Consider the following 24,517-nt stretch of genomic DNA (forward strand, 5'->3'; position numbering starts at 1 on the left):
TGGGATCCAGATTTGCATATTTAAGTGAGCAGTTAGGGCCAGCCTGGGAGACCTCATCATGGCGCCGTTTTGGAAGCCCCTGGTGGTCGGGTTCTGGGCAGGGTGGAACCCTGGCTCTCCCGCTGGCAGCCAGGCATCTTGGCACCGCCAAGGGGGGATGGGCTCAAGCACCCCCTAACAGAGGTTGGGGCATTGAGGGGGTCTGGAGCCCATGGTGGGGAGTCCAAGAGGGTCTAGAGTTTGGGGAGATTGGGGGTGGTATTTAAAAATGGTGCCCCAATCTCTACCTGCACTGACCAGCTCGAAAGGTAAGTGCGGCCGTGGTGGGGCATTCCTCGCCGAAGCCAAAAAAAAACAAAGTCAGTCTGATAGTGGGGTCTATCTCGACGCTGCAGGCACCGAGAAACACCCCGCTAAACTTGCCCCTTATGGGATTTTGTTTTGTTTCCTGTTAAATCGCACCCAATATTGCCCATTTTAGATTATCAGCAATGTTAAAAGTGTGTAGATATGTGAAAGAGGTACTGGTGAGTCACTCTCAGCCATGGTATTATATATGAGTAAATGCATTCACTATAAGAAGATAATAGAAGGAAAATGAAGCAAAGTCACAAGAAAGCATGTTAAATAAATCACTTAGTCTACATACTAAAAACATGTCATGCCAATTTAAAGAGATGGGCTAGGTCCTTTTACTTATATTCTTGGCTATGATCAAGCAACAATTCCTAGATATGTATCCCCAAATAGGATGATTGTTGAGACGTGGCTCCGCTAAATAAATTGTTATTTAGTCATTGCATTTGTATATTCTACTATATAAATGTTCAAGGTTTTGTTTTTGCTGCTGTTACCAATGTCATAAGTTTTTTGCCTCCTTAAATTATCTATGTTTGAAGACTGGTTAATAACTTCTAGTATGTTCATATGACCCTGGTCTTATGTCGATGTGTCGTAATATAAATAGCAGAAAGTCAAATATCCAGAGTGAAGCATTAGTACCTCCAAATCTTTGAACTATGCCAAAAGCAATAGCTTGGTCAACTCCCAGGTGCTTTTTCATCTGGCTGGCGGTACTGTCGTATTCTGTAAGTAAGCACTTTACAGCTTTAGCATGTATAACTGCTTTATATTTTTGGATTAAAGTAGAACTGCAAAACAGTAGCCTCAGCAACTTGTTTTAGTGATTCACAACACCACAAGTAAAATGATTACGCAAAACTATACCAGTTTCTATCGTATAGCTAGACATTGTGCCTGTTGTAAAATTTAATCTACCCATTCACTACAAGGCCATTGATGAAGCATCCTTTCCATTATGCTGCTGTCTTTCCTCTCCACTTTCACTAATGCTCACTCTCCCAGCCAGTTTCGCATGATTTCTCTGCTCAGTAAACTCCCTATTCTTTTCATTAGGCCTCTGGGTTACAAGATATCATTTACTTGCTCCGAGTTCGAGGTAAATGATGTCATGCTGCTTTTATGGTTCCCGCATCGAGTCTATTCCCCATTATATTGTTTTTATTTGAAGCAATAAAAGTGATGTCGCGGAGGCAAGCTTTACTAGAACCAGCTGAGAAAAGGTCACGGTAATTATTTGATGTATATAAAAGTAACAGAAAGAAATTAGTTTCTCCTTTAATTAAAATATTTTTCTTCTTAAAGGGACATTGTCAGTGCTGAGGCTTTGTTTACAAGTACTTCACCGAATGACAAACACGTAACAGTGCAATTGTTGACACGGTGATGCCATCATGTCATTACATCAGCAATTCCAATTCGCTGTGAGGACATTTAAATGGCAAATGGAGAAATCCACACTGCTGCAATTTATTATGTGGTCAATATAATTTAGCTTGGAGGAGGAAACTATCTTAAATAGCAGAGTTTACTCAGTGGAATGTTCCAGCTTGTCTGAAATTTTTCCAAACATAGCTTTTAAAGTCATGAATACCACTTTGTGCAATGCTATAGCATCACACATAACTATATTTCATTTTTCTCTGCAGAAAGTCTATAGTGACAATGGTAAGTGTCTTTTTAAATTGCAATATATGTACAATTATAATTAGCATTAAAATTTTGTCTAATGAAAAACTGACAATTGGTTGAGTAGTTAATAAAATTCTCTATTAAAATTGTATAGTGTAGGTTGTTTGGATAATACTTGCACTGAGTTGAAAAGCAGAAATACAACATATGTATAGATGGGAATTTTCAGTGCAATTTAATGGAATTTTACTGTGAGTAGATATAAAACTGGTCTTGAGTTGAATATTTTGTTACAATCTCCATAGAGACTGATAACTTTTAAAAATAAAATTGTGCTTCCAGTTAGTAGCTGAAACGATGATATGATAAGATTTCAAGATTTAAGACTTTTATTGTACCAGAAGACCAAAAGCACTTTTGACTAAACGCTATCTTTGTCGGCAACTTATACTGTAAAACACCAAATAAAATATTCCCTTTTTCCTTTTTGCACAACTGTAAACACACTTCCAAGTATTTTCCTTTACATAATCCTTTAAGTAGACAATCAATTCTCCTGAAACCAGTCCAAAGTAATTCTTCACTCCCAATGGTTTACTTCAGCTCTTTTTCAACCTGGGAATCTCAGAATTATCTTTCAAAGTGAGGTTTCTTCCCCTGGAAATCCTCCCTCTCGCACAACCTAAGCAAACTTTCCAACCTATTTTTAACTCTTCATGAATTTGGTCTTTTCAAACCAACCATATTCCTGCATGGTGAATAAAATCTTTTTTTTCCTGCCTCAAGCTACGTTCCATCTCCCGGATCCTGGCAGATTAACCCTGCCTGGGAGTTTTCCGGGTTACCGTAGACCCTCCCCTTTTCAAAGCCCATCTCTATGGCAATGTGAAGCACATGGGCCTGTAACCAGGTGGAAATGCTAACTAGCTATCCTTGAAACCCAACTTTCTTTTATCTTGGATGATAGATGACAGTTTAAAACACACCTGTAAACAACCCAATATTCTCAACACTTCTCTGGAGACTGAGGCCAAAATCCCACATCCAGCCTACGGCAGGTCTTCCGGCAATGGAAACGGCTCACCATTGGCCCCTGGTCGGATCTTCCGGTTCTGCAAAAGTCAATGGACAGTTGTGTTGTTCACTGGCTGGGCTGGTGAGGAGAGGAAGGATGCTGTAACCTTTGGTGATGGATAGGGATGGAAAATCTTGTGCATACAGTCTATCCACTGTTAATACACAGGCGTCTGCCATTGTCTCCAAGTGTAAGTCTTTGCTTCTTCTTCTCAGTGAAAAGCTCTGGGTCTCCTTTAACCTCTAACCATCAAACCACCCAGGCTTGTTACCAGGCAGACATCAGGCCACAAGCCCCCCTTCCTTTTATTTAAATTAAAGACACAGTCCCAAAACTTAACAATCCTATAAACCTCATGGTCATAACACTTCTAAAAGGGTACCTATCTTTTTAGAGGCTGTGAATTTGCTGCTTCATTAGCAGCAGCGTCAGTAAGTTCCTGCACAATACAACATCAGGTTAAAATATTTATGTGGATATTTTGAGTAAATAAGACAAGTTGAGAGTAATTGACCTTCGTTTCTGGTATTTAATGGTGTGGCACGAAAGCCAGAATTAAGCACTGTTGTCCGGAACCTTGCATTTGTTTCTTGAATTCTCCACCACCATCTTCTTCCTACGCTTTCCTCCCAGGAACGGTTTTATTTAAGTGCAGCAGGACTGCAGGTGTGTCATTTTCAGCAATTGCAGACAGAACCATTTGGGTTTTTTTTAATGTAAACTTGCTAACCAGTCTTCATTTTACCAATGACAGGGCAGCACGGTAGCACAGTGGTTAGCACAGTTGATTCACAGCTCCAGGGTCCCAGGTTCGATTCCCCGCTGGGTCACTGTCTGTGCGGAGTCTGCACTTTCTCCCCGTGGTTGCGTGGGTTTCCTCCGGGTGCTCCGCACAGTCCAAAGATGTGCAGGTTAGGTGGATTGGCCATGCTAAATTGCCCTTAGTGTCCAAACAAAAAAGGTTGGGTGGGGTTACTTGGTTACGGGGTTAAGATGAAGGCGTGAGCGTAAGTGGGGTGCTCTTTCCAAGGGCCGGTGCAGACTCGATGGACCGAATGGCCTCCTTCTGCACTGTAAATTCTATGAAAATATTTTCTTTAATTTTAAAATACCCAGTTTCTGAATATACAGTCCTGCTTGGCCAACAGGAAGTAATTGGCAGAGTCCTTGGCTGATGCACTGTTTCAACATCAGTGAACAATGCTCTAATTCTTGGTCAATACTGCCAGTCCAGATGTTCCGAAGAGCATATTACGGTAAACCGTACTGATATTGCCAACCATAATGTTTGTCAGTTAGCGCAAAGAATAAATCAACATGTGCCAAGATTGAAAAGAATATTCTTGGGACTTTGGGTGGCTCTGACCAGATCTGCTTCTATTCTTTATCCCGAGTTGCCCTGAGAAGGAACTGATAGGATTTTCCCTTCAACCAATGCATTCCTTTTGATGATAATGATGTTTCCACAAAGCTATTAGACAGGGAATTCCAAGATATGATGAAAAGATGGCAATAAATATCCAAGTCAGGACAATGTGACTTGGAGGGGAGCTAATGGTGTTCCCACAACATTTCTGCTATTGCCCCCATTGGCAGTAAACGTTGCAGGGTAGGCCTCCATGTCTGAATCAGGTGGTTCTGGTAGGCCCAAACTAAGCATCAGCAAACAGTCTATTGGCAAATGTGTTACCCCCACTGCTTCTTCATTGTTTTTGTTGGGACACATCCACAGTTCCAATCTATTATTCAATGAAATTGTTTTTTTGCAAGTTTAGGCCATGTATTCCTCAATTTATGTGTGGAAATTCCTAGTCATGAGAAATGACAAAAGCTGGAAATACAAAACGTTGAAGCAATATGATACATGGTCCCGTACACAAATACGCTTCAATAGGTAATTCACATTGATTATATGCACAGCGCATTAGGCAGTCTGTTATAAGCAGCGGACATAACATTTCAATTAGTATGACTCATTTCAACAATAAATACAAGCTCGTTGTATGGATTCAATTATTTAATGATAGGACTATGTTGAGGATAACTAATAACACAAGCCATGGAATTAGGTTTGGAGGTTTTGTAAAAAAGAGAAGTTTGAAGAAAGAAATAAGAGATTAGGTTACACTTAGACGGGAACTGCAGACAGTCTGTCCAACCCTCTCCCCTAAACCGTTGATAAGTCCCTTCAGCTGCCCTCAAATCATTTCAAGCAGTTTCAGACAAAGTGGACTTCACATCGAATGCCACCCAACTGTGCTTCAGTCACACCCTGACTAGAATTTCCTTTAATGACAGCGGCTTAGGAATTTGATCATGCGCAGAAATGAGTGAGCTGGGGCTGGTGCGTACAATGCTCCCTGGCTGTTACTCTTGTCCCAAGCACAATGGACTCTTGCTGCTTCCTGCTCAATGTCATGACTGAAGTCTATTGCCTGCACTCCCCATGCTATTCATAGCTGCACGCCTATTTGGCGGATGGAAACTGGGTATATCTGATGCTATTTAAAGATAGCCAGCACCTCTTAAAGGAGCGGTACAAGCAACAGGGGATGTATTTGTTTTACAGAGAACTAAATCCTGAGAGGGCACCATAGTGTTCTGCATCTGCCTTGGAATCCCTGATGCAGAAAGTAGACATGAGGATGAGCAGAACGCCCTCCATCCCACACCTCCATTACAAATGGGAAGATATCCCTAAGGCAGTCAACAGCAGGAGCTCAGCTCTCAGGACATAACCCACACATCTTTGGACACCATGAGACAATTTAGCATGGCCGTTCCGCCCAGCTTGCACATCTATGGACTGTGGGAAGAAACTGAAGCACCTGGAAGAAACCCATGCAGACATGAGGAACTTGCAAGCTCCGCACAGCCCCCAGTCCAGAATCCCTGATGCTGTGAGGCAGCAGTGCTCACCACATGCCACCGTGCTGCTCTCACCTGCTTCCCTTCACTCTCCTACAATCATTCCACCACACGTCCCTCCGCCTGCTAAGATTCATGCACTTACCACTATAACAACTCTCACTTCCCATACCTCACAACAGTCATACAGTATCTCAGTTATTTCTCCATGAGAGGCACATTATCTACACATCCCACAAGACTGGGACTAACACATTCCCTTCTTGCTTGCAGGGAAAGGCTGCCCACAGCTCCAGACAGCACAAGGCCAGAGGAGGTTGAGCCTGCCTTTACTTCTTCTCCCCACTTGAGTAAAGCATGTTTACCATCATGGGCAACAGAAGAATAATGTCTGCGGTGACTTGCAATGCTGGAGGAGATGTCACTCAGTTTATTCACACCTTATTCTCTTGTTTCCACCTATCTCAGCACAGCAAACTGCAGCTGCTTTCACCAGACACCTCCCTCTCTCCACTCACATTTTATTTATTTTTTTAAAAATCTTTCTTGGGATGAGGGCATCACTGACTAGGTCAGCATTTGTTGTCCATCCATAATTGCCCTTGAGAAAGTGGTGGTGAGCTGCATTCGTAAACCTCTACAGTCCATGAGGTGTAGGTACACCCACAGTACGGTTAGGGAGGGAGATCCAGGATTTTGACCCTGCGACAGTGAACGAACGGTGATATATTCTCAAGTCAGGACGGTGAGTCGCTTGTAAATGCCAGTGTTGTATTTATACCAGGACAGCACTACACCCATGGTGTTATCAGGGCCTAAATGGTGGTGTTCCTATGTATCTGCTGCCTTTATCCTGCTAGATGGTAGTGGTCGTGTGTTTGCAAGGTGCTGTCTTAAGGAGCCTTGGTGAGTTTGTGCAGTACAACTTACAGACGGTTCACACTGCTGCCATTGTGGGTCAGTGGCAGAGGGAGTGAATGTTTGTGGAAGAGGCACCAATCAAGTATGCTCCTTTATCCTGGATGGTGTCAAGTTTCTTGAGTGTTGTCGCACCAGCAGCAAAAGAGCTGTGGGCCCATGATTTTCCAGCAGCTCTTGGCTGATGGGACTTCTGCCCCTGGGTCCTTGATATCAGTGGAAGGCCTGCTACTGTCCTGTGAAGTCCCTGATTGGCACATGATGTGGATCTCCCCTAAGCAAGGTGATGATAAGGGCTCACTGACTCACCAGCTGATGATCAAGCACCCCATCAGCTGCACAAGACTCCAGTCAGATGCTGACTTCGAGGACTCAGCCTACTGAAAAAGACTGATAGGCTTACACCAAACAATGCTAACAACTATCAATCAACTTGGTGCACAGTGTTTCAGAGCAGGAATGAGTCCAGCTCCGTCTTGTGTCAGAGACAAAAGACCACAGCGCCCAACGTAGATGGAACAGTCAATTCTGTCAACCAATAGACAAGAGAACACAGAGGCAGTCAACTACACCAACCCAATAATTGCACAAATCCTCATGGAACCTCTCCTTACAGCTTACGGTTGATATGGGAGCACAGATTGGCAGCCATTTAGCTTTGGGGCCTTCTGCGAGTGGATTTCCCAAGTACCTTACACCACTCAATTCTTTAATTGTAAACCACTAATGACTGAGAGTCGGTTGATGGGGCAGTAATCGGTGGACTGAATTTGTCCTGCTTTTTCTTTGGGAAATGCCAGTGTTGTATTTATACCGGGACAGCACCACAGCCATGGTGTTCTCAGGGTCCATACCCTTTGCTGTATCCAGTACACTCAGCTGTTTCTTGATATTGTGTTGAGTGAATCGAATTAGTTGAACACTGGCATTTGCAATGGTGGGGACATCATGAGAAGGCCAAGACTGGTGATCCATTCTTGAGTGTTTCTCCCACAGACTACAGGAGTGTTAAAGAAGTCCCAGGAGAATGGCTTTAATCCCAAGGGAGAGCCAGCTGCAGTAATCTCTCAGGATGTCAGTATTCCATGCTCCCCGCCAGCCTAAACTGCTAATATCCTTGGGAACCCTAAACAGCCAGCCGACGTGTCTTCAATAGAAGCTCAGCTGGCCTCCACCTCCCAATTCACAACGACTGAGGGCCCAATTTATTGGCGGCAGTAGGAGAGATAAAGGAGCACAAGACATTTTCTAAAGGCTTGAACAAGGGTGATTCATAATGAGATCCGCAAACTGTTAGGTATAAATGAAATTAAGCTGTTTGATAACGCTGTGCTTGGTTTCTGAATTTGCTGTTAGTATTTATATTTGTCGTGAAATAAGGTCAAGGTGCATAAGTCTGGACTAATGGAAAAACAAACAGATGGAGGCAGTAAGGCCAGTGTCTGCTGTGTGTGAATGTAGATGGATGGAACATCTTTCTGTGAGGAGATAGCAAGCAACCCATTTTGGGCAAGAGGAGAATCTCACCTGATTGTTTTGGGTCCTCTTAACCACTGGAATGACTTTCTGCTCGTGTTGGATGCTGAGAAAAAAATCATGAACCCAACCAGGCAGATCTTAGAGCTCTTTAAATATGATTGGCAGCCCAGTACCTTTTCCAGGTCACGAGCCCGCACTCACTGTCAATGCACATGTCTGGAAGATGTTCCCAGAGATGACATATTAACAGGCCAGCTCTGGGGCATTGGGACAATGTGGGATGGCCGGCAGATTCCAGTAACTGCTGCTGGGTATGGAGTCACTGCCAGACTTCTAGTCACTACCAGGCTTGTAGCCACTGCAAGACTTATGGTTACTGTTGGGTGGGTGACAGGGCGGCTCCGGTGGCACATTGGTTAGCACTGCTGCCTCATGGCGCCGAGGACCCGGGTTCGATTCACTGCCTGTGTGGAGTTTGCACATTCTCCCCGTGTTTGTGTGGGTCTCATCCCCACAACCCAAAGATGTGCACGGTAGGTGGATTGGCCACGCTAAATTGCCCCTTAATTGGGGGAAAATAAAGAATTGGGTACTCGAGAAAAAAAAAGAACTGTTGGGTAGGTGACACTCCTGGGTGGGTAAACACTGGTGGGCTTGTAGACAATGCCAGTGATGACCTATCACCGGGCAGATTGACTGGAGGCTGGGAGGCATCAGGCCACTGACCTGATGCCAGGATATCTGAGTTTACTCCTTTCTCACCTAAGACCCACTCCGGAGGGGCCATGAAAATTCCTCCCACAAGAACTGTTCTGCTCCGCACCACTGTGACTGTCAAAATGCCAATGGACACCAAGCACCAGACCATCAAGGATTTGAGACTCCCTACTAGTTTGTTAGAGATAAAACCATCAAGTACAATTTTACATTGTTAAAAATATGAACACCAAAAATGTTGCAAATATCTCCTCTCTAGTGCCTGTATATCGATTTACCGTGATGATGTTCATGAATTTTGAGAATGTCTATCAAAATAGTACAGCATACAGGTGGAAAGGGTAGGGGGGAGGGGTTATTGCATTGTTTAAGTGTTACATCACTTCTCGTAAAGGGACTGATCAGTTCAAGACCACAACATTTGACAACAAAGTTACCCATAAATCAGTCTGAAATAGTTCAGTTCGTGACATTGAGTTAACAGTTGCCTTTAAGCCAATATCGAAAACTAAATGAAAATATTAAATCAGCTAAGCATCTGCTGATCAGGCTGCAGGGGTTTTTCTTAATAAAAAAACAAGTTACAGAGAAGTAATGAGCCTTGGTCTAATCCCCAGTCTGTGTTTAGTTAGCTAATCTCAGCTGGGTAAATAGTAAAATTGAAATAATTGTCCCAATGTCCTTGGGCTATGGAAGAAAACGAAAAAATTCAACTCCAGAACATGCACTAGGAATTTTTTTGTTGGAAGTTCTATGTATGTGAATGTCAAATGATGATGGGATTAGGCCCAGCTGTGGTTTCCTCTGGCAGAATGGCCTAATAGCGCTGACTGTCAAAACTATTTTGGCCAAAATACCAGATGATTTCTGGCATCTGTGGAACTGTAAAACCAGCGGGAATCACATTATCCACAAAAGGAGTGTTAAAAACTTGAAAATCAAGTGATGGAAATTATACACGGGCAAAATGGGCAAAAGTACAGCTCTGCGGAACACATTCTTTTAATACTTTCAAATACCTACAAAACCAAAATCAATGTTATACCTGGACCTCAATAATGAAGCCTCCCTGCCTGCTGACAGCATGCACAGTCGAGTGTCTTCATGGAATGACAACTAATTCTTATAACAAACTTTCCCGGATTACTGATAAAATAAATCTATGTGGGACCAGAAAACTGTCAGAGACAAAGACAGAAATAGTTTTGCACTGCATTTTGATTTATTAATATGTTTGAACTCACTATATTGCAAAGATAATAATTAAGTGTGATCCAATCCTAGGGGAAGATCCTGCAGGATTTGACGAGGACAACTATCCCGCTTGGCTAGAAAATTCCTACGATAACAATGGTTCGTGAAAAATGCTTTGAAACCTTCTTAAATTACCTTCTTGTTACTCCTCTGTCTCATTTATTAAGAGTGCATTGAAAAATGTTCTACATAATATAATATTCATTCAAGTACTTTAATTAAAAGTGAGCAACAATGTATAATTTTGCAAAGGAACTGCAAGGTAAACATGGTTAACGTTTCGAGTCCACATCATATGGCCTCCAAACATTCTCTCTGTGTCTCTCTCCTCAGATACTGCCAGACTTGCTGAGCTTTTCCAGCATTTTCTGTTTTTACTTTAGCTTTCCAGCCTCCTCAGTATTTTGCTTTTATGCAAAGACAACATAATTTGTTTAATGTTTCTTATTTTATTTGCTAGTCAGATTGTCAAGGAGATTAGTTTTCGTCTTGCATACACATTAATTTGAAAACCCTGAGATTTCATTTCATTTTCAGTGTGTCTTTCGAGAAAAATTGGATCAAGAAGCAATGGCCTGCACGTTGGATGGGAGCTTCTTCTAATTATCTGGACCAGAATTGTTCCAACCAAATTTCCACGACTTCTCAACACTTCCTGTTAGTGTTTGCCATCTCTGCAACTACCAAATTAGCATTTATTAGAACCAAAACCACCACAGAATTCCTACAGTGCAGAAGTAGAACATTCAGCCCATTGAGTCGGCACCCACCCTCTGAAAGAGCACCTTACCTAGGCCCACTCACCCACCCTATCCCCATAACCTTATAATCCCACCTAACATGTGCATCTTTGGACACCAGGGGGCAATTTAGCATGACCAATCCATCTAACCTGCACTTCTTTGGACTGTGGGAGGAAACCAGAGCACCCGGAGGAAACCCACGCAGACACGGAGAGAAAGTGCAAACTCCACACAGTTACCCAAGGCCAGAATTGAACCTGGGTCCCTGGCGCTGTGAGGCAGCAATGCTAACCACTGTGCCACCGTGCCCCTAATGGAGCCTGTGGCTTTGTGGTGCTGAGTTATCCTGTTACGTGGGGTTGGCTGTAAGTTACTGAAATTGGGAGTGACCTTTAAAAGCATTTTATTAGTATTCAGCATGGGACTTCTGACTGACTTGAGTACGAGACGACTTGTAGAATTTGACCAACACTACCAACAGCTAGGGTGCCTCAGGCACAGGCATGGTATCGTCTTTGGGCATATCCATGCCATCGCCATGGAAGAGGAACAAGGGAGGTTGGAGGAAAGGAAAATGAGGTCACAGTTTTAGAGGAAGGTCAGCAGATATCACACCACCAACAAACACCTCGTCAAAAGCTGATTACCAAATCATTGTTATGTTTCACACAGTCTACCTTTACCACTGCTGTCTGAGTCCATTTACACCACCTTCAAACGTCGGACAAATTTAATTTAATTTATGGTCCTACGGCAACTTTAGTGAATAGATATGTATTAAAAGAGAATTTGTAGAGCTCTGCCGCATACTCCCTGAGGGTCTGCAGCCATGGTTATCTATCCACCTGGTTATGTCTATGGCTATAAGATGAGCATTGGTCTGATACAGGCAGCCATAAGTTTGTATTTGTTAGATGGCGAACATGATTTTAAAGAGAACTGTGGTATTCCTCCAGTTTGGCATCACAGCTAGATAAGACCACCCGTTTTAGAATTATAGCTTTCCCAAGAACCATTGATCTACAATTCTCGACATTCAACTTCCTCACCATGAAGTGGTTTAACTACCTGAATGGGCAAATAGTATGTGGCAGCGTGCAAGTTGTCATACACAGTAAGGTTTACTGGGGAGTTTCAGGGTTAATTTGTCCTTCAGAATTCTGTCCTCCTTGAGCACATCAAGGAAGAGAGTCATGCCAAAGAATGCCTTGGTGATAACAAGGCATAATCCCGCCTTGAAAGATATCACTAAGAGTTCAGCAATGACAGCGACCACTACAATCAGGCTTGATTGAGAGAAGCATCAGGACCTTAAAGGGCATTTGACCTTGAAGCAAAGCATCAGCATCCAAAAAAGGCCTCGACTTGGACATTTTCCCGGTGGCGACTCTTGTTCCTTTGGGTGCAGAAGGATGTGAAGGAAAGCATCACAATAGCCAACATTCAAGGACTCCTCAGTAACTGCTACAAGGAGCATCTAAATACACCTGATTACTGAAGATGCCTGTTATCATTTACACAGTCTGTCTTTGTCACTGCTGCCTTACCCCACTGACAAACAGAGTACAAACCAAATTTATTACACATCCTAGAACATTAAAACGGCAGACCATTCTGCTGCTACCTGCTGCTAATGCTACTTATAGGGGTGATGGGGAGGCTTGAGGATCCCCAAGAGGTAAGTTGGGCCAGTGGGAGGGGGGGCAGAGGGATCTGGAGGCTACGGTGGGATGTCCAAGGGTGGTTGAAAGATCAGAGCAGCATTTAAAAATGGCGCCCCAACCTCTTCCTGCACTGACACGCTACGTTCGTCAGTGCAGGAAATGAGGTAAGTGCCACCTCGGTGAGGCGTTCCCGACTGAAGCCATAAAAAGTGACAGAGTCGTGTTTGATAGAGAGGTCATTCTTGGCGCTGCAAGAGCCGAGAAAAACCCTGCTCTACGCGCCCAAAATGACCTTTTTTTGTGAGTTAAATCACTTCCAAAGTGTTAATGGAGGAGATTTACACAACTATGGTTGCAACCTGATGCAGGAAAGAAAACGCTCCAGGTTATATCTCTGAAGCATGAGTTTGGGATGCTGGAGGCTTGGTATTTCCTGCCTGCCTAACGGACAGTAGCTTCGGACAAGTTTCTCCAACCTAATGTCATTCTACTTGGCTGCTGATCACTGATCACATAAGAAGAGTTTGTTTAATGAAAGTTATCAAAGGAAGAAAGGACTTGCATTTATAGAGTGCCTGACACGGACCCAAGGACATTCAAAAGCTCTTCACAGTGGATTGATAGCTTTTGAAGTGTAGTTGTTGCTTGTGCAACATGGCAGCCAGCTTGAGCACCACTGGGTCACAGAAACAGGAATGAGGTAAATGAGAAGATAATCTGATTGTGGTCTCGGGTTGAAGGATGAATGTTGTACAACATAGCAAGGGAATCTTCCTTGCTTTCAAATCGAGCTATGATACCTGATGCACCCACCTGAGATGGAAGGCCCAGCCTTGTTTTAGTGTCTTGTCCAAGAGAATGATCTCTCAGAGTGCGATCCTGAATGTGTACATTGGGTACTCAAATATTTGGAGTGGGTTTTGAAGCTATGACTTTCGTCACAAGTGGGATCTAAGATTGTCAATCTGATCATGAAGGCCCTGAGAGAAAACATTCTGCATCCTGGGCAGCAGGATACACACGGTATTGTCTATCTGTAGCCTTTTATTAGTCAAGCTAGTCTGTGCTTCTGTGGAGGAGGCACTGACTATCCCCTGTTAAGTGGAAATCCAAGACAAATTCCAAAGAAACCAATATATCTATTTATTTCTGCAGCAAAGAAGCAGCTTTCCTCATGTCACCATGATTGTAGATGCTGCATTCAAAATTGTTACTTGATGCATTTCCGCAGAGAATAATCCCTGAGTCTGGTATTCCTCAAACATCCTTCCTCTCATCTGATCTCTGGGCATCCTAGCTCCAAAGCCATGGGTGGCCTTCACCTTAGCCATGATTGGGAAGAATATACAATCACACTCACAAACACACACACATACACCCACTCATAAGCACAAACACACACACGCTTACAAACACCCACCCACAAACACACAGAAACAGAGCACACAAACACATACACAAACACACGCAAATAGAACACACAAACACAAACCGAACACAGAAACACAAACTGAACACACACACACAAACAGAACACACAAACACAAACCAAAGACACACACAAACAGAACACACAAACACAAACCAAAGACACACAAACCAAAGACACACACAAACAGAACACACACAAACTGAACACACACACAAACAGAACACACAAACACACACCTAACACACACATAAACCAAACACAAACACAAACAGAACACACAAACACAGATTGAAAGCACACACAAACCAAACACACACACAAATAGAACACACAAACACAAACAGAACACACAAACACAAACAGAACACACAAACACAAATTGAAAGCACACACAAACCAAACACACTCACAAACCGAACACACACACAAACCAAACACACACTCACAAACAGAACACACACACACAAACCAAACACACACACAAACCAAACACACACTCACAAACAGAACACACACTCACAAACGGAACACACAAACACAAGCTGAACACTCACACAAACCAAACACACACACAAACAGAACACACAGACACAAACTGAACACACAAATACAAACAACACACACAAACAGAAACTGAACACAAATCGAACGCACACACAAACCAAACACACACACAAACCGAACACACACACAAACCAAACACACACTCACAAACAGAACACACACTCACCAACAGAACACACACACACATAAAGAACACACACACAAACAGATCACACCAACAGAACACACACACAAAATGAACACACAAAAACAAACAGAACACACATACAAACAGAACACAAACAGAACACACACACAAACAGAACACACATGCAAACATTCACACTCGCAAACAAAGACATACACATAGGTCAAAATCTTCCATTTGTGTACGTGGCTGGGATGCCGCTGCAAGTGAATGACGTTTTGACTGGAATTCCAAAATCTCCATTCCCACTCGCAATGGGTCCCACCATGGTCGAGACTGGAGAATCCCACCCAAACACACACTCATGCACATACACATTCATACACACACAAACACACGGACAGATACACATACATACACACACAAACACACAGACAGACAGATACACACACATACACACACAAATACACAGACAGACAGATACACGCTGTCATGAGAATGTCGCTTTCAGAAATGTTTGGCTGCTCATATTACTGCAGTGATGTCAGAGTGTGGGTGGATCTGGGCTGTCTGTCAGCTTTTTTACTTTCCTTTTAGGCTGTTTGCTGCAGGATGTGTTTAAGTTTTGTTTTTAGTGTCGGAGCTGAAGCCAGACAAAGCAGCTGCACTGCAGTTCTCTCTGCTATGAAAAGACTATCTCCGTAGTGAATGTAAACGTAATGTACTTCTCTTAAAAGGTGTTTCTTTTGTCTTCTGGATGTTGTATGGGAAGTTATTAAGGATTACTTAGTGTTGTGTTCTTTGGGGGTTGTATTTGAATTGATGGTTGCTGAGATGTTCACTGTATGTTTCAGAAAAGGTTAACTTGAGTTCATAGAATAAGCATTGTTTTGCTTTAAAAAATACTTTTCCATTTCTGCTGTACCACACCTGTAGAGTTGGCCGTGTGCTTCCCATACCACCATCTATTAAAAGTTGTGGGTCAGGTGAACTCCAATATACACTTTCGGGTTATCTAAACCCTGGCCCATAACAAATTGGGGGCTCGAGGGGGATAAAAGTCTATCTATTGGATTGGCTTAGTGAACTTAAAGACAGTGAGGGGTGAGCATATTGTGGTTGCTTATCAGGCGTGGTATTTTAGTTTAAGTGGGGAGTGTGTTGTGGACAATGGCTCTTTCAGAGGCTCTGAAGTTTTTAGGGGTGGAGACGGTCACACGCAGTACCTTACGGACAGAGACTAAAAGCAGAATGTTAGATTTGGCAAAAACATTGCAGTTAACATTACCTGACAAAATGCGAAAAGATTATGTAATAATGGCAGTGGCTAAGCATTTAAAGTTGCCTGAGATACAGTTTGACTCATTGGAAATGGCAAAAATTCTGTTACAAATTAAACAAATGGAACATATGAAAGCATTAAATCAGCTTGAATACGAAAGAGAGGAAAAAGAGAGAGAGCGGCAAAAGAAAAGGAAAGAGAGAGAGTGGAAAAAGAAAGAGTAAGTGATAGAGAGGAAAACGAAAGAGAGACAGTGGAAAAAGAAAAGGAGAGAGAAGAAAGGAGAAAAGAAAGAATAGCCCTAGCAGAACAAAAAGAAAGAGAAAGTAGATACAGATCAGGGAAAAAGATAAAGAGAGAGACTTTGAACTTCATAAAATGGCCATGAAATATGACAGTCAGTTAAAATTGGCAGACGTAAAGGGAAATGTACAGTTTGAGGATAGTGAGAAAGAGCATCAAAGTCGAAGGCTTGGTGGGAATCTATTGAAATATGTCCAAGCATTGCCAAGATTTGACGAGGAGGTAGAAGCCTTTTTCATTTCATTTGAGAAGGTAGCTAAACAAATGAAATGGCCACAGGACATGTGGGTATTACTGATTCAAACAAAGCTGGTAGGCAGGGCTAGTGAAGTGTTTGCATCACTACCGGAGGAGGTATCTGGGACTTATGAGGAGGTGAAAAATCCATCTTAGGTGCATATGAACTAGTGTCTGAAGCCTACAGACAAAGGTTTAGAATTTTAAGGAAAGAATTTGGTCAAACATCCATGGAGTTTGAAAGGCTCAAACAGAGTAATTTTGAAAGGTGGATTTAGGGCTTTGAAAATAGATCAAACGTATGAAGCTCTTAGAGAAATTATGCATTTGGATGAATTTAAAAATTCAATTCCTGATGTAGTGAGAACTCATGTCGAAGAGCAGAGGGTTAAAACTGCGAGGTTAGCAGCAGCTAGTCAATCTTTAATGGTACAAGATGAGGAGTTATGTAGTCTGGGAAGAATGTTGCCAGAAAAGGTGGTAATATGTCGAATTCAGGGTGAGAGGAGTAGTGTTCCATTATATAAGGTAAGGTTGGAAAGTCCAGTGAAGAGTGGTGAAGTGGCAGTAGGAATAATAGAGAAAATATCTTGTCCAAGAATACAGTTTATCTTGGGTAATGATATAGCTGGATCGCAGGTGAGAGTGATGCCTACTGTGGTTGATAAGCTAGTACAAAATCAGACAACTGAAGTGTTGAATGTCGAATTTCCTGGGATATTTCAGGATTGTGTCGTAACAAGGTTGCAAAGTCACAGGTTAAGACAAGAGGAGAAATTAGAGAGTGAAGATAAAGGTGAAGTGCAATTAACAGAAACGATTTTTGATCAGATGGTTGGAAAAGAACAAGTGGAGGATGAGGCGGATATTTTTAGTTCAGGAAAATTGGCGGAGTCACAACAGAAAGATGTAGAAATAAAACGGATGTATCAGAAAGCATACACGGAAGAGGAATCTGAGTGTATACCAGAGTGTTATTACCTTAAAAGTAATGACTTGATGAGAAAATGGAGACCTTTACATATGCAGGCGGATGAAAAGTGGGCAGAAGTTCATCAAGTAGTATTGCCGGTAGGGTATAGAAAGGAGGTGTTACGAGTTGCACATAAGGTACCAGTGGGAGGTCATTTGGGAATAAGGAAAACTCAAGCTAAAATCCAGAAACATTTTTATTGGCCTGGACTACATAAAGATGTAGTTAAATTTTGTCAATCATGTCACACATGTCAAGTGATAGGGAAACCTCAAGCAGTGATAAAACCAGTGCCCTTAATACCCATTCCAGCATTTGAGGAACCTTTTACACGGGTCCTAATTGATTGCGTAGGACCGCTTCCTAAAAGGAAAAGTGGGAATCAATATCTTTTGATTATAATGGATGTGTCTATTAGGTTTCCAGGGGCCATTCCAGTACGTAATATTACAGCTAAAAAGATTGTGGAGGAGTTACTTAAATTCTTTACTAGATATGGACTACCCACAGAAATACAATCGGATCAAGGTTCGAATTTTACCTCAGGGTTATTCAAAGAAGTTATGGATAGCTTCGGAATAAAACAATTTAAATCAAGTGCATACCATCCAGAATTGCAGGGAGCGTTAGAAAGGTGGCATCAGACATTAAAGACAATGTTGAGGGCTTATTGTCACGATTATCTAGAGGATTGGGATAAAGGAATTCCATTCGTACTGTTTACAATTAGGGATGGACCTAATGAGTCAACCAAATGTAGTCCTTTTGAACTAATGTTTGGTCATGAGGTAAGAGGATCACTTAAATTGATTAAGGAAAAATTCATGAGTGAGAAATCGGAAATTACATTATTGGATTACGTGTCAAATTTTAGGGAACAATTAAATAGAGCAGGTGAATTGGCTAGACAACATTTAAAAGTTGCACAAAATGTGATGAAATGGGTAGCGGACAAGAAATCCAAAGTTTGTAGTTTTGCCTTGGAAATAAAGTTTTAGTATTGTTATCAGTGGTAGGTGAGTGTTTAAAAGCTAGGTTTTGTGGACTTATCAGATTGAAAGGAAATTAAGTGAGGTGAATTATGTGATAAAAGCACCAGATAGAAGGAAGACTCACCGAGTGTGTCATGTGAATATGCTTAAAAGGCACTTTGAAAGGGAAGGAGAGAAAAAGGAGGCGGGTTTAATGTTTCTAACTCAAAGTGACAAACCAAATCCAGATGACTGTGAATTTGACATACCTCAAATCAAATTGGAAAACGAGGATGTTCTTAAAAATTGGGATTAATTATTGAGTTACCTTCCAGAGGAAAAATGAACTGACCTGAAAGTTATTGATAACTTTGTTTGTGGAGATAAATTGGGAAGTACTAAAATGGCTACATTTGATGTCGATGTGGGAAAGGCTGTTCAAATCAAACAACATCCATACAGACATAACCCTTTAAAATTGGCACAGATTACAAAGAGATTGAGAGTATGCTTAAAAATGGCATAACTGAAGGGGGTTGCAGCCAATGGAGCTCACCCATAGTGATGGTGCCTAAACCAGACGGTACCCAACGGTTGTGTGTGGACTATAGAAAGGTTAATGCAGTTACAAGAATGGACTCTTATCGTATCCCACGTTTGCAGGATTGCATTGAGAAAGTGGGACAATCAGCTTTTATTTCCAAACTGGATTTACTTAAAGGATACTGGCAGGTACCTTTATCCGAAAAGGCGAAGGAGATTTAAGCTTTTGTGACTCCAGATGGTATATACCAATTCAAAGTTATGCCATTTGGCATGAAAAACGCCCCAGCCACATTTCAACGGTTAACTAACAAAGTTGTTTCAGGATTACCCAATTGTGCGGTATACATCGACGATCTGGTAATTTTCAGCCAGACATGGAAAGAACATTTAAAACATCTGATGGAGTTATTCGATCGACTTCAGGGGGCAGGTTTGGTGATAAACCTAGCTAAAAGTGAATTTGGAAAAGTCCAAGTCACTTTCCTTGGCCATACAAATGGACAGGGTCGAATGGTCACATGGGATGTGAAGACAACAGTTATTGAGGAGTTTCTGATACCCTCAAGACAATGGGAAATAATGCGATTTCTTGGCATGAGTGGATTTGATCGAACATTTGTGAAAATGTTTTATAGCATGATTGCTCCACTGATGGACTTGCTGAAGAAACGTCGAAAATTTCAGTGGACAGCGGACTTTCAACAGGCATTTGACTGCCTGAAAACTGTGATAACCAATGCTCATGTGTTGGAGAATTACAAGGGTCTCTGTGATCAGATTGAACTAAAGTATCTGACTTTAAAGAGAAATGCTGAGGCATAGAGAAATGGATGGATCGTGCAGAGACCTTCTTGTTCAAAGAGACTGTTAATCGAGAAGGATTCCAGTTGGAGGAAGAAGGGAAAAAAATGGACTATATTATTATACCTGTTTGCGTGTGTTATTTTTCTAAAACGAAAAAGTATATTTCCTGTGTGCATTTCTTAAAGGATAGTGAAAAGGTGAAAAATGAAACCATCTTGAAGTTGCTGGTTTATTTCTTTTTCTTGGGGGGAGGTGTCATGGGAATTTCGCTTTAAGAAATGTTTGGCTGCTCATATTACTGCAGTGATGTCAGAGTGGGTGGAGCTGGACTGTTTGTTAGCTTTTTACTTTCCTTTTAGGATGTTTGCTGCAGGGTGTGTTTTAGTTTTGTTTCCAGTGTTGGAGCTGAAGCCAGATAAAGCAACTGTTCTGCTGTTCTCTCTGCCATGAAAAGACTATCTCTTGATCATTTGATGAATTCAGAAGTATAAATGTTCTCCGTAGTGAATATAAACGTAATGTAGTTCTGTTAAAAGGTGTTTCTTTTGTCTTCTGGATGTTGTTTGGGGAGTTATTAAGGATTACTTAGTGTTGTATTCTTTAGGGATTGTATTTGAATTGATGGTTGCTAAGATGTTCACTGTATCTTTTAAAAAGGTTAACTTGAGTTCATAGAATAAACATTGTTTTGCTTTAAAAAATACTTTTCCATTTCTGCTGTACCACACCTGTAGAGTGGGCTGTGTGCTCCCCATACCACAATCTATTAAAAGTTGTGGGTCAGGTGAACTCCATGATACACTTTGGGGTTCTCTGGCCCATAACCCTGGCCCATAACAACACACATACACACACAAATACACAGACAGACACATACACACACACCTTCTTGAGTGAATATATCCGAGCTGGTGGTTTGAATTGAAAAGTTAACAGTGGTAAGTTTGTGACAAAGGAGCATGGAACAGACCCAGGGACCTATGAAAGAGTGTGATAGAGCCTTCCTCTCACTTCTCAACAATAACTTCCTCATCTTGATCATCCTCATGGCCAATTAAGAAGGTGAGATTCCAACTCGCATTCTCCTCATCCTCAGACTATCTCTTCCTGATATTGTGGTGGATCTATAGGAATAATGGGTCAGCATTACACTAGTGACTGTATCATTCAGTAGTCATTAATTTGGTACCAGCATTGTGCCTCTGACCATGCCGTCTCCCATTGCACTCCATCAGATCATAAACTGCTTCTAATACAGAGAGGTCCTTGGTTTTGGAGCTGCTCCCTCTGAATCTATAACTTCTTTATGCATTCTACACTGTTTGCTTTTGCTACTGCTGACCTGTGTGTGGTAGTATCAGGTATTGCAGTACCCAAGAGGCTGTAGACCATTGGGTAAGCCTAGCAGCTTACCATTGGCTGTTTGGTATGTGGCTCCGCCCTGACTAGCAGGGTATAAGAACAGGTGCCGTCCCAGCAGCCCTCATTCTGTACCGAAGCTGCTGGGGAACAGATCTAGTCTATTAAAGCCTTCAGTTATGATTCAACTTCGTCTTTGAGTTTAATTGATCGTGCATCACTGTGAAAGGAGGTAATTATCTCCCAGACGATAATGGAGTACCGATATAGGAGGTAATGAAATAGCATCCTGTTAAGTGAAAGAGGAGTATTAGGGATGTGTGTGCAAAAAAGGGACATGTGATAAGATCCTTTCTTTAAGCAGACTGTGGTGTGCAAGAGTGGTAGTATAGCTTCTAATATTAGACAATAAAGGGTGCCCAGGGAGAACTAAGACCAAAAGGGTGATATGGTGTTTTATCCTGCCTAATTTGTTTCAGATCATCAAATCTTACAGAAACTAGGAGCAGGAGTGGGTCATTCGGCCCTACAAGCCTGCTCCACCATTCTATATGATCATGGCTGATCCTCTATCTTAGTGCCATGTTCCCGCTTTCTCCCCATACCCCTTGACGCCATTAAAATTGAAAATAAATGACCTCTCTCTTTCTTGAACACATTCAGTAACTTGGCCTCCACAGCCTCCTGTGGTAGAGAATTCCATAGGTTCTTACCCTTCGAGTGAAGAAATGTTTCCTCATCTCAGTCCTATATTGTGTAACCCGTGTCCTGAGACTGTGTCGCATGGTTCTAGCTTCCTCAACCAGGGAAAACATCCTCCCTGCATCTAGTCTATCCGGCTCTGCTAGAATTTTATGTGTTTCAATCAGATCTCATCTCGTCCTTCTAAATTCGAGTGAATACAGGCACAATGGAACCAATCCCTCCTCATAGGACAGTCCCATCAAACCCACTGTCAGCCTAGTGAACCTCCGCTGCACTCCCTCAATAGCAAATACACCCTTTCCCATCTGCAGTCCTGAGCCTGAGAGAGCTGGAGCCGTTTTGGTTAAATTTCACATTCATGTCATAGGAAGCATCCCTTTTTACTCTTCGGGATAACAAGCCCTACAATTTAGGGCAGCACGGTAGCATTGTGGATAGCACAATTGCTTCACAGCTCCAGGGTCCCAGGTTCGATTCCCGGCTTGGGTCACTGTCTGTGCGGAGTCTGCACATTCTCCCCGTGTGTGCGTGGGTTTCCTCCGGGTGCTCACCCGGTTTCCTCCCACAGTCCAAAGATGTGCAGGTTAGGTGGATTGGCCATGCTAAATTGCCCTTGGTGTCCAAAATTGCCCTTAGTGTTGGGTGAGGTTACTGGGTTATGGGGATAGGGTGGAGGTGTGGACCTTGGGAAGGGTGCTCTTTCCAAGAGCCGGTGCAGACTCCTTCTGCACTGTCAATTCTATGATAATTTCCATGGCGCTTCTAATCTATCACCATATTTCCAATGGAATCCAATACTTGATGGATTAAATGGCCTCCTTCTATCATATAATGATTCTATGAGAACCTCTAAAAACTTGTGGCAATTCCTCAGTGCTTACTTCAATCTCCCAGAGTACACAGGATTTTTTTTCCCAATTTACATGAAGAAATTGTCTTGCGATATATATTGCCACAGGAGAATAATGCAGAATATAAAATAGCTGTTAGCCATTATTAGTGTTCACAAATTGCAGAATATAATTACTAAATCCAAATGCGGTGAAATCAGGAAATGCTGGATAAACTCAGCAAGTCTGGCTGGAGAGAAACAGGAATTAACCGGCGGAATTTTCAGATTTTCTTCAAAGTGTCGATCCAGGAGAGAAAAGCGGAGAGAATCTCATTGGCCCCGTTGGAGATAAAAGACGCAGTCTATTCAGCTTCTTCAACAAAAAATTTATTTCCATGAGTTTCACACCGCGCCCGTGGCGGATTGCGCCGATTCACTCGCCCCGCCCCGCCGCGACTGAATGGCTGCCATCAATTGGGTGCACCAAACACCTCTCCAAGTTCCAAGTCCAATCGGGGGGGTGGCTGCACCGAGGGAGCACTCAGAATGCTTCTGGATGGGGATCAGCAGAGGCGACAGACCCTCTACCCTCAATTGGGCAGGTGGCCTGTCAGCAAAGTGACCAACCCCGTCTGGGGGGCGGTGGGGGGGGGGGGGGGGGGGGAGGGGGGCTGTGGCCACAGTTGTGAGCGCCAGCTCACCCCATAAGAGGACAGGGCTGCAGTGCCGGAAGTAGAGGAATGACCGTCTTCATGCAGCCAGGGTATCTCTGCCTTCTCTCATGTCGTTCAGCACCCCTTAACACACACTCTCTCTCACACTGCCAATGCAATAATGCCGTGCGGTCCTGGCATGGGCCCCCCCCAGGCACATCCCCCAATACAGCAACGCACAGGCCTCTCATGTCTGCTGACATTCTTTAGTAATGAGGATGCCGTTGGCTGAAAACATGTGAGAGTCTGTCCAACTTGACAGCAGCTGGAGAAACACACAGAGACCCCATGACCTCGGAAGAGGCAGCAGAAGTTGAGGTATGTCAGCCATCCTCTCAGGGCCCCTAGATCACCCCATCGAGTGGCACATTACATTCAGCTGTCTGTCAGGGAGGAGTCAGACTTATCGCAGTGGAAAGAGGAGCATCGCTCTGTCCTCACTGCAAGTTTTCGTTATTCTCCTGCAGCACCCAATCCATCGCTTTAGTGCCCTGCCGTGAATGGTGTGACCATCACAATGACCTCAGACACCACAGTAGCGAGAAGGTGTAAGACCCCCTTGGTGGGAGAGGTATTGACACCCTAGTCCCAGTCATCCCCAAACCGAGAGGCAATGTGAGCGTCCCTAGCCTTGCACCCCATGCAGGCCCTGACCATCGCCCAAGATCCTTCCTCCCTTGCCACCATCCTCGGCCTTCTCCTCATCCAAGGAGGTGTGGTGCTCCTCCACCTCCTTCTGGTCCAGCTGCTCTCCCTCTCTGCTGCAGTGCCAGGTTGTGCAGAGCGCAGCAAAGCACCATTATGTGGGGCCCCCTCCAGGCACCTGAAATTAATCTTGAGCAGGCCTATTGCCTGCTTGAGCACCGCGTGCGTTGACACGTGAGCATTGATGTACCGAATCTCAGGGGTTGTCTGGGTCCTCTCTGCACTAGCGTCACCTCCTGGGTGGGTACCCTTAT

At 43.0% G+C, this 24,517-nt stretch overlaps 1 protein-coding gene across 1 annotated transcript in view; it reads left to right on the forward strand.

Moving 5' to 3' along the window:
• The first annotated feature begins 975 nt into the window (after positions 1-975).
• The window catches only part of habp2 (hyaluronan binding protein 2), a 171,722-nt gene continuing 148,180 nt past the window's right edge, over positions 976-24,517 (forward strand). The window contains exons 1-3 of the mRNA XM_072477631.1: positions 976-1,088; positions 2,010-2,028; positions 10,334-10,402. Of these exons, the coding sequence (XP_072333732.1) occupies positions 1,020-1,088; positions 2,010-2,028; positions 10,334-10,402 (157 nt within the window). The 5' untranslated portion in view covers positions 976-1,019. The remainder of the gene's footprint in view (positions 1,089-2,009; positions 2,029-10,333; positions 10,403-24,517) is intronic.

The sequence above is a fragment of the Scyliorhinus torazame genome, chromosome 16, assembly GCF_047496885.1.
Source record: "Scyliorhinus torazame isolate Kashiwa2021f chromosome 16, sScyTor2.1, whole genome shotgun sequence".
In the NCBI taxonomy this organism is placed as follows: domain Eukaryota; kingdom Metazoa; phylum Chordata; class Chondrichthyes; order Carcharhiniformes; family Scyliorhinidae; genus Scyliorhinus; species Scyliorhinus torazame.